This window comes from Stenella coeruleoalba, assembly GCF_951394435.1.
Source record: "Stenella coeruleoalba genome assembly, chromosome: 12".
NCBI classification, from domain to species: domain Eukaryota; kingdom Metazoa; phylum Chordata; class Mammalia; order Artiodactyla; family Delphinidae; genus Stenella; species Stenella coeruleoalba.
In genome coordinates this window covers 42,179,667-42,192,723 of record NC_137158.1, presented here as the reverse complement: position 1 = coordinate 42,192,723, position 13,057 = coordinate 42,179,667, and the positions used below count along the sequence as shown (strand labels likewise).

Here is a 13,057-nt window from a genome sequence, read left to right as displayed (position 1 = left end):
CTGCGCCACCAGGGAAGCCCCCTATGTATCATTTTCTTCAGGATTTTGTAGCATTTATTGCATTCACAGTCCTTTCAAGGAACACCCTCATAGTACCCCTTAGGGGCTCTTTCGGTTCTGTACCAGGTTAAATATCTCACCCTGAGCTATTAAGAGCTATGTTTCTGCTCTTTACATCAAGCCAGCACTCATACTTTTGCTAGAGTGGGTGCTAGTTGAGAGAAAAATGCCTTTTTAAGCCTAAAGTAAATGGAGCTTGTGGAAAGTTAGAGTCCCTAGAAGAACTATTTTAGACGCAGTCTATTCAATTTATTAAAAACAAAATCTCTCAAAACGCCTTTTGAAAGGATAGCAACGTTTTATAATATTCCAAGCTATTTACTGGTTGATTTTTTAAGAACCAGGTAAGTTCAGTATATTTAATTCTTTTGACAAATATTTATTGAGTACTTACTGTGTGCTAGGTACCATTTTAAGCACTGGGGTTATAAAACCAGTGGAAACTTTGCCTTCATGGAGTTTATATGTTAATGGAGAGAAACAGACAATAAACAACATAAAGTAAATTATTGTTAGGAAGATAATGTGGTATATATATTATGTATTACCTAACACCCAGGGGGAATTCTGATGCAGTAACCAAACCTATTATTATTTCTTTTATAATAAAAGTATGAGCATTCACACTCAATGGACTAAATAAAGACTATAGCCACTTCATGTTAGTGCAAATGAGATATTTCTATAAAATGAGTATTAAAGGGGAGTTTTCAAAATAGGTAAAATTATGACTGTGATCCAGATGTAAAATGAACACATTTTAAAGATTTTATTTAACTTATTAAATGAAGGAACCAAGTAGATGTTATAACCCATTCAAAGAAGAATTCATAGGACAGACACATTTATAGATCAGGAATATTGAAATGATGTGCAAATTAAGGCAAAACTAGCATCTCCCACAATGGGAGAGGGAAGTCAACGAACATCTACTGGACAGGACAGAATTTGTGTGTAGATAGACATGACTTATTCTGCATCATTGTCAGTTATCTATAATGTACAAAGTTGTAAAATAGCTTCCATAGAATCAGAATCAGATAACCTGAAATGATGTGCCTTTGACAATGCATTTTTCCACTTAAGTGTAAATTTTTTCTCTTACCTGAGTTACTAGAAAGCTTTTGGTTTTCTGAGCTCTCTAGAATTATAGATAAGGGATATAGAACTATAGTATATTTGATAGTGATAGTACTTTGTAGACAAATAAAGATGCAGAGGGGTGGTTATCATTTTAAATAGAAGGACTGTAGAAGACTTGAGGAGGTGATATTGAGGATTGAGCTAAAGTAGATGAGATTTTTTTTGCCTGAGTAACTGGAATGATGGAGTTGCTTCTAACTGAGATTGGGGAAGAGCAGTTGGAGAAGAGGGCAGGGGAGGTGGAGATCACAACCTCAGTATCGGCTTTTAGCCATTCAAGTAGAGATGTTGAGGCAGTTGTATATACATGTGTAGCTGCACTTCAGGGAATCTGTGTGGGCTGGAAATAAACATTTGGGAGTTAATATGTACAGGTGACATTTAAAGCCTCCAAACTGGATGAGATCACTTCTACATGCCACACATTGTACTGGTCCCTGTAGAGATATATTTAAAATTGTGTTTGTCCCCAAAAAGCCTATGGTCTGCTAGAGGAGGTGGATGTAAACAGTTAATACTGTATAAAAGTATACTAATACAAATACATATCAAGTATACTAACATAAATACATATCAAGTCTACTAAGATAAATACATATCAAGTACAGATGATTCAGGGAAGTCAAATCTGAGTCATCCTAAACTCCATCACCCCCAAAGTCACTCATTCAGTGGCCCGACCATGAGACATGCACGGAAGAAAGTCACAGCGTGGTACCTTGTATATCAGCTGACTTCTCCACTAACCCACCGTACCCAGCATGTTTCTAGTGATATTGGAGAACCTCGCTGGTGACACTTCTGCATGGCTTACAAGCCTCCTTATTATTTGCCCTTTGCCTTATCTCTTGCTTTACTTCCTCAGTTCTGTCCCTAGTGACAGAGATGATCGATTTCTTTTTGTTTAATTGAAGTATAGCTGATGTACAATATTATATGTTACAGGCATATAATATTAGTCTTTCACAGTTTTAAAGGTTATTCTCTATTTATAGTTATTATAAAATATTGGCTATATTCCCTGTGTTGTACAATATGTCTTTGTAGCTTATGTTATGCATAGTAGTTTGTACCTCTTAATCCCCTATCCCTATATTGCCCCTCCCCACTTCTCTGCACTGGTGACCATTAGTTTGTTCTCTATATCTGTGAGTCTGCTTCTTTTTTGTTGTGGTCACTAGTTTGTTGTATTTTTTAGATTCCACGTGTAAGTGTATTCCACATGTAAGATAGTATTTGTCTTTCTCTGTCTGACCTATTTCACTTAGCATAATACCCTCCAGGTCCATCCATGTTGCTGCAAATGGCAAAATTTCCTTCTTTTTTTATGGCTGCAACTCTGTATTTTTTAAACACCACTCTGGCTATAGAGTGAAAAATGAATTAGGAGAGGGAATGAAACAGACATAGTTTGCTGTTTATTAGCCTCAGCCTGCCTTCACATTGATATTTAGTGACTTATAAAGACTTGAAGGGTTGGAATTCCCTGGTGGTCCAGTGGTCAGTACTCTGCATTTCCACTGCAGGGGGCACGGGTTTGATTCCTGGTTGGGGAACTAAGATCCCACATGCCGTGTGGTGTGGCCGAAAAGCAAAAAGACCTGTAGGGTAGAAAAGGCATAGTAGGTATGCAGAAATGGAAAGTGTATGTTTCTATATAATGCAGTTTTGGAGATAAGGGGAAATTTTCTAGTAAATGCATGCAGTTGCAAACTTTACCCTCTTCCCTCCTGTATGTCATATTAAAAGGTAACCTGAATGAATGGCAATTCCTCAAAAAAATCAAACATAGAATTACTATAGGGTCCAGCAATTCTACTTCTGAGTATATAAAAGAATTGAAAGCAAGGACTCAAACAGATGTTTGTACATCAGTCTTCAAGGCAGCATTATTCATAATAGCCAAAAGGTAGAATCAACCCAGATGTCCATGGGATGATGGGAGGGATGAATGAATAAGCAAATGTGGTATGTACATACGATGAAATACTACTTAGCCTTAAAAAGGAAGGAAATCCTGATACATGCTACAACATGGATGAATCTTGAAGACATGTTAAGTGAAAAAAGCCAGACACAAAAGAACAAATATTGCACAGATCCATTTATATGAGGTACCTGGAATAGTTAAATTCATAGAGACAGAAAATAGAATAGCAGATACCAGGGGCTGGGAATGGGAGATGCATACTGGCACAGAGTTTCAGTTTGTGAAAACATTCTGAAGAAAGGATACAGTGGTGGTTCTTACACAACAATATGAATGTACTTAATGCCACTGAACTGCATACTTAAAAATAGTTAAAATGGTAAATTTTATGTTATATATATTTTACGACAAAAAAAGTGACCTGGAAATACCATGGAGCTGTAAGAAAGAACAGAAGGATTTCTGTAAACTAATATTGTACTGGTAATGTGAGATTTACAGGATAAAGTTAAAAATAAATAAGTGCTATCTTTTGTGTAAATATTCATATTTGCTTTTATTTGCGTAAACAAACACTGGAAAGATTAACAAGTAACTAATAAAAGTTGTTACTTCTAGGAGGCAAGAGGGCCTGTGGTCACTGGAAGCAGGAGTGATAATGAGACATCTCAATGTATCTCCTTTTATGTACTTCTGATTTTTGAACTATATAGATGTATAACCTATTCAAAATAATGTTCAAACATAGGACTTAAGGGCTTCCCTGGTGGTGCAGTGGTTGAGAGTCCGCCTGCCGATGCAGGGGACACGGGTTTGTGCCTCGGTCCGGGAAGATCCCACATGCTGCGGAGCGGCTGGGCCCGTGAGCCATGACCGCTAAGCCTGCGCGTCCGGAGCCTGTGCTCCGCAGCGGGAGAGGCCACAACAGTGAGAGGCCCGCGTACTGCAAAAAACAAACAAACAAAAAAAAACCAAAACAAAATAACATAGGACTTAAGGTAGATTCATTGTAGAGTGATCAGTAATTTGTAGTCACAAAAAACATAATTTTTTTAGAGGTATTGATTAAATATTGCTACATGTGACGTGCCCTCTCCCAGACAAGTGGGGTCCAGGGTTCAGGAGTCTGTGCCAGTGTTTGGTGTTTCAAGAGCCTGGTTTAGATGCAGAAGTGAGTTTCACCTTTCCTTCCCCTGCAAGCAGGAAAGAGAACATATATTCTGGGTAGACACTTAATAAAATCAAATTCTCTAAGTTCATCAATAGCAAGGTTGACCATGGCAAGTGAGGTCATCATTAAACACATCATTTGACTGAGTCTAGGAGCCTAAAGCATTCAAAAAGCAGGAAACTGTCTGAATATAGCTCTGCATTAATCTAAAATGCCGCTTTCTCTGATTCCATCATTAATTAGGAACATATGATGTGTAACATTTGCATCTGAAGCCAGAAGCAGGACTGCTTAAGATTTCTTAGGCCATGGGAGCAGAGACAGTAGCTGATAGCTGAGCACCCACCTAATTCTGCACCCCCAACCCTACCCCTCAGCAAGGGAGTAGGACTGTTGTATCTTCTCTGGTCATTTTTCTTCCAGCTCCTTCTTTCCCACCTACATCCAACAGGAAATACAGGTAGAATCCTGAGGCAGGCTGTGAGAAGTAAAGACCTGCTAGGGGCAGCTCAGCCCATCCTACTTTTATTTCTTAGCTGTGTTCCAGGGCATATGGTTTGGAGGGAGAACCCAGGGAGTCACATCTGGGAATCATGCCCAAGTTATAGCTGGTAGAGCACTTTCCAGCAAGGTTGTCAAGGTGTAGGTGAAGAGAAAGAGCTGAGTGACAGAGGCAAAATGAGAGAATTGAGAAATCTGTCATTGAAAGTAGTGAAGAAATACACAACTGGGAAGTGGCCTATAAAAGTTGCAGAGGTGGAGTTCAGATGACTTTGACATGATTCCAGCACAAGCATTCAAGGTATGCGCTACTCATTTAAAGTTATTAAGATGACTAAGTGATTTATTTCTCTCTGCCTCATTGATCTATTCGTATGTCTGTCTTCCCTACCACATTGTAGGAATTGAAGACAAGGACTTTAGCTGAACTGGAAAAAGCATGGACTTTGGAATCAGGCAGATCTATTTAAATCCAAACCTCTTCTCTTTCTAATGTTGAACTTTGCTCAAGTTATTTTTATTACACTGAACCTCAGCTTCTGTGTGCATCATAGTGTTGTTAGGAGGATTAAGTGTGAGAAAGACAATTTATAAACTCTGCCTTTTTGTATCTTCCACAGAGCTTTACATTTAAAAGGCATTTGAAATATTTATCAAACTGAGTATGTTTCTACCTATTAAGTCTGAACCCTGGTTAAGGACAGCATGAGGCAGGCATATTTATAAGGCTTTCACCTTGAGCAGCTAACGTTATTGTTGCTAAATATTTTATCAAGCAACTGCCTGTTATGTGCCAAGTACTAAGTTTTCACTTGCTGATCTGGTCTATCTTTCCTTCTTATTATCAGAGTCCAGCTTGAAGCTTTCTGCTTTGTGTAGGCCTATTCTTTTCCCTATTTACAGGACCTCTTCCCCACACCAATTTTTATCAGTGGGTTTGAGAATCATTGCCTTATGCTCATTACTCTTCTAAAAAACCTCAGTCTCATGCTCTAGGCATGGATAAGTTAGGGATTGTTAAATATCTTTCCTTCTTTTGTCTAATATTTATTGAGCACATACTGTGCTGGAGTGGTTACAAACAGTATTTCTGCTTCCCAAGTTTTTCCTCTAGTTAAAAAAAAAAATACGCACATGTAAAATATATTTAATTATTTAGCAATATGATATTACTTTTGCTTTTACTATTTTACATTTTACCATGTAAAAGGATCCCATTTTAAAAACACACACATACACATAGAAAAAGGATTGGAAAGAAATGCACCAAGATGTTAACAAAGCTTATCTCTGAGTAGCGGTATTTGGGTGTGCATGTGTGTGTGTGTGTGTGTGTGTGTGTGTGTTTAATGTTGCTTATCTGGATTGTCTAAATTTTCAAAAATTTCATTTTGAAGTTATGGGAGTTAAGGCAAAACTAGCATGCCAGTATGCATCATCCCCCCTCCCCTTGCTAACAGGATAGTGACCCCTCTCTTCCTCTTGCATTCAGCTTTTGCGAGAATTGAAGCACCCTAATGTGATCGCCCTGCAGAAGGTGTTCCTTTCTCACAGTGACAGGAAGGTGTGGCTGCTGTTTGATTATGCCGAGCATGATTTATGGGTAAGTCTAAACTCACTTTGTTTTTAGGGTAATTTTATATAGGTATGAAGAAATAAATGTATGTGTTCCATACTGCTATTGCACAGAAAGGAAAACTTTCTCTGTTGACCATAGTTCAAAATAAATATACTAAATGTAAATTTTGATTTAAAAGAATTAGAGCAATAAACATTAGCATCCTGTTTTACTGAGAAGATAGTATTTGTAACATTCAGAAATTTCACTTCAAAAAATCTTACTGAGTGGGAAATTGTAATTTTAGCCAGGTAATTAATGGCAGTTTACTAATATGTGTAGTGAAAATTGCTTTCTTTTGTGGTCCACACAGTAGTTCAAATTTAACCAGTTATGTACCTGTGAATAGTTTCTCTCTCTAAATTAAGGTCAATCTTGCAGCATTTTGCCATTTAAAATGGACTCCACCAAATGGAAGAGTACCTACGGTTTTGCAAATATTAGGGTTGTTTTTATCAATATATAAAAGAAGCCAAAATTTTTAATTCCAAATGTTTAAAGTTAGGAATCAGGGCATTTAAACATTTTATCCCAGGAGTTGCCAAAAGTAAAAAAATTCCAATTTGGCAGTAAGTTCAAATTTTGGCTAATTAAATTTTGATTCAAAATAGTGTGGTTTGTCATCTATAAAAATTATAAATCTTTTTAGGAATAACTTTAGCAAACTCATAGGTCTTGAAGGAGATTTCAGTTTATGCTTTTATAGCAGATATTGACAACAATCTCCTCTGCCATGGATATTTAGTACCCATTTTGGCATGTTTTGGACAAGGGTGGAGTGGAGATAGAGGTGGATGTGAGGGGTGGGCGCAGGTAGAATTTCTTCCCCTTCATTACAAAGTTTTATAACCCACAGTGTAACATGTGTACATAAAAATTTGAATATGATGATCTGGTTGTATTTATTTCAATGGGACTGAATTCTTCTTTTTTCTCTCCCTGCTTCTTTCTAGTAGTGATTTGCTATTTAATATTGACTACTAAGAATATATCCTAATTTCATTATGTGCCAAAGAAGGTGAACTTTCCAATAATTCTAATAATACATATAGCCAGTGATGTTACCCAAATGCATTAACTTTTTATAGAATAAGAAAGATTTACAGGGTTTTTTTCCTTTTGTTTACTCTTTCTGTCAGTAGGGAATACAACTAATACAATTTTTTAGGCAGGTTTTTAAATACCAACCCTTTTTACTTCTTGGTTTTATTTAATGAAAATCTTAATGGTTTCAGTAAATCTAGTCATTATAACCACATTAATACTGTCATATTTACCCTCAATATAGATTGTTTTGGTTTGTTCTTATTATTCAAATTATTTTTCTTCGTGTCATTATTGGCCTTTAATAAGTAATCTTAAAATGTAGAGAATTTATTGCAGCCTTGATTATGTTTTATTGACACAGGCAAAGACTATGTTATTATAATATATATATTTTAATTTTTAGCATATTATTAAGTTTCATCGTGCATCAAAAGCAAATAAAAAGCCCATGCAGTTGCCAAGATCTATGGTTAAATCATTACTTTACCAGATTCTTGATGGTATCCATTACCTCCATGCAAATTGGGTGCTTCACAGAGATCTGGTAAGTATGTTTCTTTTAAATCGCTCAATATGTGTCTTTCTCTTTTCAGAAATATCTTTTCTTCTTGGTACTGTTACGATGAACATGAATTATAGAAAAATTTGAAAATACACATAAGCAAAAAAGAAGGAAATAAAAATCGCCATAAGCCTATGATCAAAAGATTACCATTATTAACTTTTGGTGTATATTCTTCCCTTACATTTACGCACAGCTATAAAATGTCATTGTGATTTTCAACAAATGATTGGCATAATCTTTTTTTTTTTTTAAATTTTTAATGGAGTATAGTTGATTTACGATGAGCGTAATCTTAATGGGATGGCCATATGCGAAACAAGTACCTTTTGATTCATTTTGTTTTTCATAATTTTGCTCACCATTAGTAAACAGTTTAATAATTAAAGACTGAGTTCACATTGTTTTCAAAGCTAAACTGAAATAATGACACTGCCTCCAGTAAATAGAATGTTATTAGTATTAACAATAAGTAAATAAGTAACTAACAGGGGAAATATATCAATACTTATTAGGCATATTATCCATAATTCAAATGTTTGATGTTTGGTTTTACTTTTTTACTCAGTACACATATAACAAACATTTATTAATGTCAAGTTATTTTATTCATCTTTTCATTGTTATCATTTTAGTTTATGTTGATGAGATTTTTTGTTCTTAAGAAATATGGGTACTTAATAGCTGTAATACCACTGAGTTTATAGTTGCAAGTTTTATTTTGCTTAGGCTTTTGCAGATTCTAGGGATATAGTAGGGATAGATCTAGGTCGACTCAATTTTTTTAATTGAGGAGAAGTATTTATTATAGAAAGGAATGAATACATAAGGGGATCTAGATAGTACCCCTTGCTACCTTGTCAGTCAGGCCTAGTCTTCTGGCTTGAGCATCTCTTGATGTGGCATTGAAGTTACATTGGGGCCAAATGACAGGGACCACAAAAATGCATTTACCATTTCAATAGAAGCATTTCACCTCATAATTTTAAACTAAGGTTCTCAAAGCCTTCCACTTATCCACGTTACTATTAACCGTGAATCAGCATGTTTTAAAATGATCCTTGGGTACCTGAAGTTGTTCTAGGTCAAACCTTCCTTCATAAATGGTTTTAGATTTTAATTTGCTGTATATAACATAGCCTATGTGAGTTATATTTTTGAGGTCATATTCATGTTTGAATCATTGATCAGAATCCTTTACTGAAGATTAACTGATCTCAGCTCTTCTCTTTTTGTCACAAAATTGTATATTTTGTTCTACATAGCATAGATTAACACATTTTATTTGTGATGTCACTGCCTGAATATCCAGTGGTACTAAAACCTAATGTAACCAGGATTCAGTTTTCTCCCATCCAAACTTGCTGCTGCTTTAGTGTCCTCTATTTTGGTTATGGCAACACCCGCCTCCTAGCCTAGAAACTTCTTTTACCACTTGCAGACCCTTGTACTCCACATCCAGAACTTGCCTAATCCTGTCAGTTTCACCTCTAAAATATCTCTTCCATTCATCTGTTTCCATTCCTAGTGCCTCATTCCTAGTTCAGGCCTTTATTATCTTTTTCTTGTAGTATGGTGCTAGCCTCTTAAATTGTCTCCTTATCAACAATCTCTTTCCCTTCCAGTCCACTTTAGATCTTCTGAATAATTACTCAGCCCCTGCTTAAGAACTTTGAAACAGTTTCTCATCGCTTACAGACTAAAGCTATAGTTCCTTTTTTGGCTTTTGAGGTCTTCTCAGGTATAGCTCCAACTGCCTTTAAAAATTTTCTTCTGTATCCCTGTAATCTTTTACTTACACTGTACTGTTTAACTATTGATTGTTCCCTGGATCCTCCTGAGAATTCTTGCCTCAGTGGCCTTTATTTCTCCTGCTAAAACTCCTTACCCCGTCTCTACGTATTCAAATATTACCGGTCTTTCAGGACCTGCACAAATGTTAAAACTTATCCTCATATCCATCATTACTTAGAAATAATCTCTCCTCCTTGTTGGTTGCTGTTGTACTTCATCTTTACTTCTCTTCTGGCATTTGCCTATTAGTACTATAGTAATTTATATAGATGCCTAGAAGATGTTCTAGACCATAAACTTATTGAGAGAGTGGGGTCTATGACTCATTTTGGTACACTACTGCTCCAGTACACAATAGGTACTGAGTAAATATTTCCTTAGTGAATGAATATCAGTAAGAATATTAATTACTACGGAATGTTTTTGGATCAGGTAACATATGTATTCAGCACACTTCTCAAAATAAATTTTTATTATTTCCTTGTATGTTCAAAGCATGAAAGGGTGAGGACAGTACAAACATGACTGTATCAAGACCTTCTCAGGAGTTTAGTCTGAGAGAAGAAATAATGACATGTACACAAACAATTTTACTATCCGATAGACGAGAGAGAATGTGAACATGGCAATGTGAGAAGTACAGACTAAATGCTATTCAGGGTTAGAAGAGGTTCTGAGTGGGGGAATAAGGACAAGCTTCAGAGAGGTGCCATTTGAGCTGGACTTTGAAGGATGAGTAGAATTTAAATAGAGATTTGAGAGATGAGGGTAACCTAATGAAGTGTTAGATGTAACATTTCTGAGGTGAGAAAGCACTTGAATTATCCCAGAAAGAGTGTGTAGTTCTGTCTGGCTCAAAAATGGATAAGCTGAATTAGGGTAGTATGAAGTAAGACTAGGAAGATATGGGTTGGAGCCTGATCGAGGAAGGCCCTAATATCAGGCTAGGGAGTTTGTTTGTTTTTAAGTGCTAAAAGTTTGTGAGCAACAGAATGAAGTTTTTTTTTCCCAAATGAAATTATTTTTCTCCATTAAAGAAGCCACCATTGATTATTATTACTTCATCCATAGCATGGACACAATATGTATGTTTTTAATTGAAGTATAGTTGATTTACAACGTGGTGTTAATTTCTGCTGTACAGCAAAGTGATTCAGTTATATTTATTTATACACACACACACACACACACACATTCTTTTTAAAAATATTCTTTTCCGTTATGGTTTCTCATAGGATATTGAATATAGTTCCTTGTGTTATATAGTAGGACCTTGTTGTTTATCCATTCTATATATAATAGCTTACATCTGCTAACCTCAACCTCCCACTCCATCCCTCCGCCAACCCCCTCCCCCTTGGCAACCACCAGTCTGTTCCCTATGTCTGTGATTCTGTTTCTGTTTCATAGATAGGTTCATTTGTGTCATACTTTAGATTCCACATATAAGTGATACCACATGGTATTTGTCTTTCTCTTTCTGACTTGCTTCACTTGGTATGATAATCTCTAGTTGCATCTATGTTGCTGCAAATGGCATTATTTCATTCTTTTTTATGGCTGAGTAGTATTCTATTTTATATACGTACCACATCTTTATCCATTCATCTGTTGATGGACATTTAGGTTGTTTCCACGTCTTGGCTGTTGTGAATAGTGTTGCTATGAATGTAAGGGTGAACGTATCTTTGTGAATTATGGTTTTGTTTGGATATGTTCCCAGGAGTGGGATTGCTGGATCATATGGTAACTCTATTATTAATTTTTTAAGGAAACTCCATACTGTTTTCCATAGTAGCTTCACCAACTTACATTCCCACCAACAGTATAAGAGTGTTCCCTTTCCTCCACACCCTCTCCAGCATTTGTTAGTTGTAGACTTTTTAATGATGGCCATTCTGACTGGTGGCACCTCATTGTAGTTTTGATTTGTATTTCTCTAATAATTAGTAATGTGGAGCCTCTTTTTTAAAATAATTAATTAATTAATTTTTGGCTGTGTTGGGTCTTTGTTGATGCGTTTGGGCTTTCTCTAGTTGTGGCAAGCGGGGGCTACTTTTCATTGTGGTATGTGGGCTTCTCATTGTGGTGGCTTCTCTTCTTGCAGAGCATGAGCTCTAGGCATGTGGGCTTCAGTAGTTGTGGCATGTGGGCTTCAGTAGTTGTGGCGTGCGGGCTCAGTAGTTGTGGCTCGCGGGCTCTAGAATGCAGGCTCAGTAGTTGTGGCGCACAGGTTTAGTTGTTCCGCGGCACGTGGGATCTTCCCGGACCAGGGCTTGAACCCGTGTCCCCTGCATTGGAGGATTCTTAACCACTGTGCCAACAGGGAAGGTGGAGCCTCTTTTCATGTGCCTATTGGCCGTCTGTATTAGCATGGACACAATATCGAAGATGTGTTCTGAAGGTGGTTCTGACCTAGTATAACACTTGTTTGTATTTTATCTATACATTCCCCTAGTGCCTCTACTGCTTAAGTAACTCTAATAAGATTTGAAACTTTAAGCCAGTAGGAATATAGTCTGTGATAGCCTACTCAATTCTTTCTCTGATCATGAGGTCTGCTATCTGGACCATATTGTCATATTCTCATGGTTTTGCCAAAGTATTTTCAGGAGTAGAAGATTTAAACTGTATGTTTACTTTATAGATATATTCAGTGGTAGATACAGAAAGATAGAGTATATCAAGTATGAATATGGTTAAAAGGGATATGTTGGAGACATTTGAAAAATTATTATTTTGTATGTGAGCTGAAGAGTAGAGTTGCATTTTTAGTCAATGAGTTAGGGTTTTTAAATGCTTCATTTCTTATTATGATAGGGAATCTGGCTTTACACTATTTGTTAGTCACAACTGTTTCAGAGTGCCTACCATCTCTAAATTTTAATTTGGTGTGAGAAACCTAGAAAATCCATACAATTAAAGGTGTTAGAGTAAATATAAATTTGCAGTAATAGTATAACCTAACAAATTTAAAAAGTAAGTAAAAACCAGTGTTTTGGACTTCACACAAAGAAGCATTACATCATCAGTGAGGTTGGTGTTTTTCATTGTGATTGATTTCATATCTAGAACAGTATTTTAATTATGTCATTTGAATACTAGAATTTAATACAGAAATAGAGAATTTAAATAAAGTCACCAAAAAGATGACTTATATTGAGGAATTGCTTTAAAAGGAAAGGAGAAAAGGAGCTAAATATATTCATCTTAGCAGAGAGACAGTTGAGA

General features: G+C 36.2%; 1 protein-coding gene across 4 annotated transcripts in view; it reads left to right on the top strand.

Annotated features, from left to right (window-relative positions):
• CDK19 (cyclin dependent kinase 19) overlaps positions 1–13,057 on the top strand; it is a 179,609-nt gene that overhangs the window by 123,203 nt on the left and 43,349 nt on the right. For 3 of the 4 annotated variants that reach the window (XM_079939305.1, XM_079939306.1, XM_079939307.1), the window contains exons 3-4: positions 6,298–6,408; positions 7,874–8,014. In XM_079939305.1, coding sequence (XP_079795431.1) covers positions 6,298–6,408; positions 7,874–8,014 — 252 coding nt within the window. Of the gene's footprint in view, positions 1–6,297; positions 6,409–7,873; positions 8,015–13,057 lie in introns of those variants that run through there. The other variant, XM_079939308.1, reaches the window with a different exon arrangement.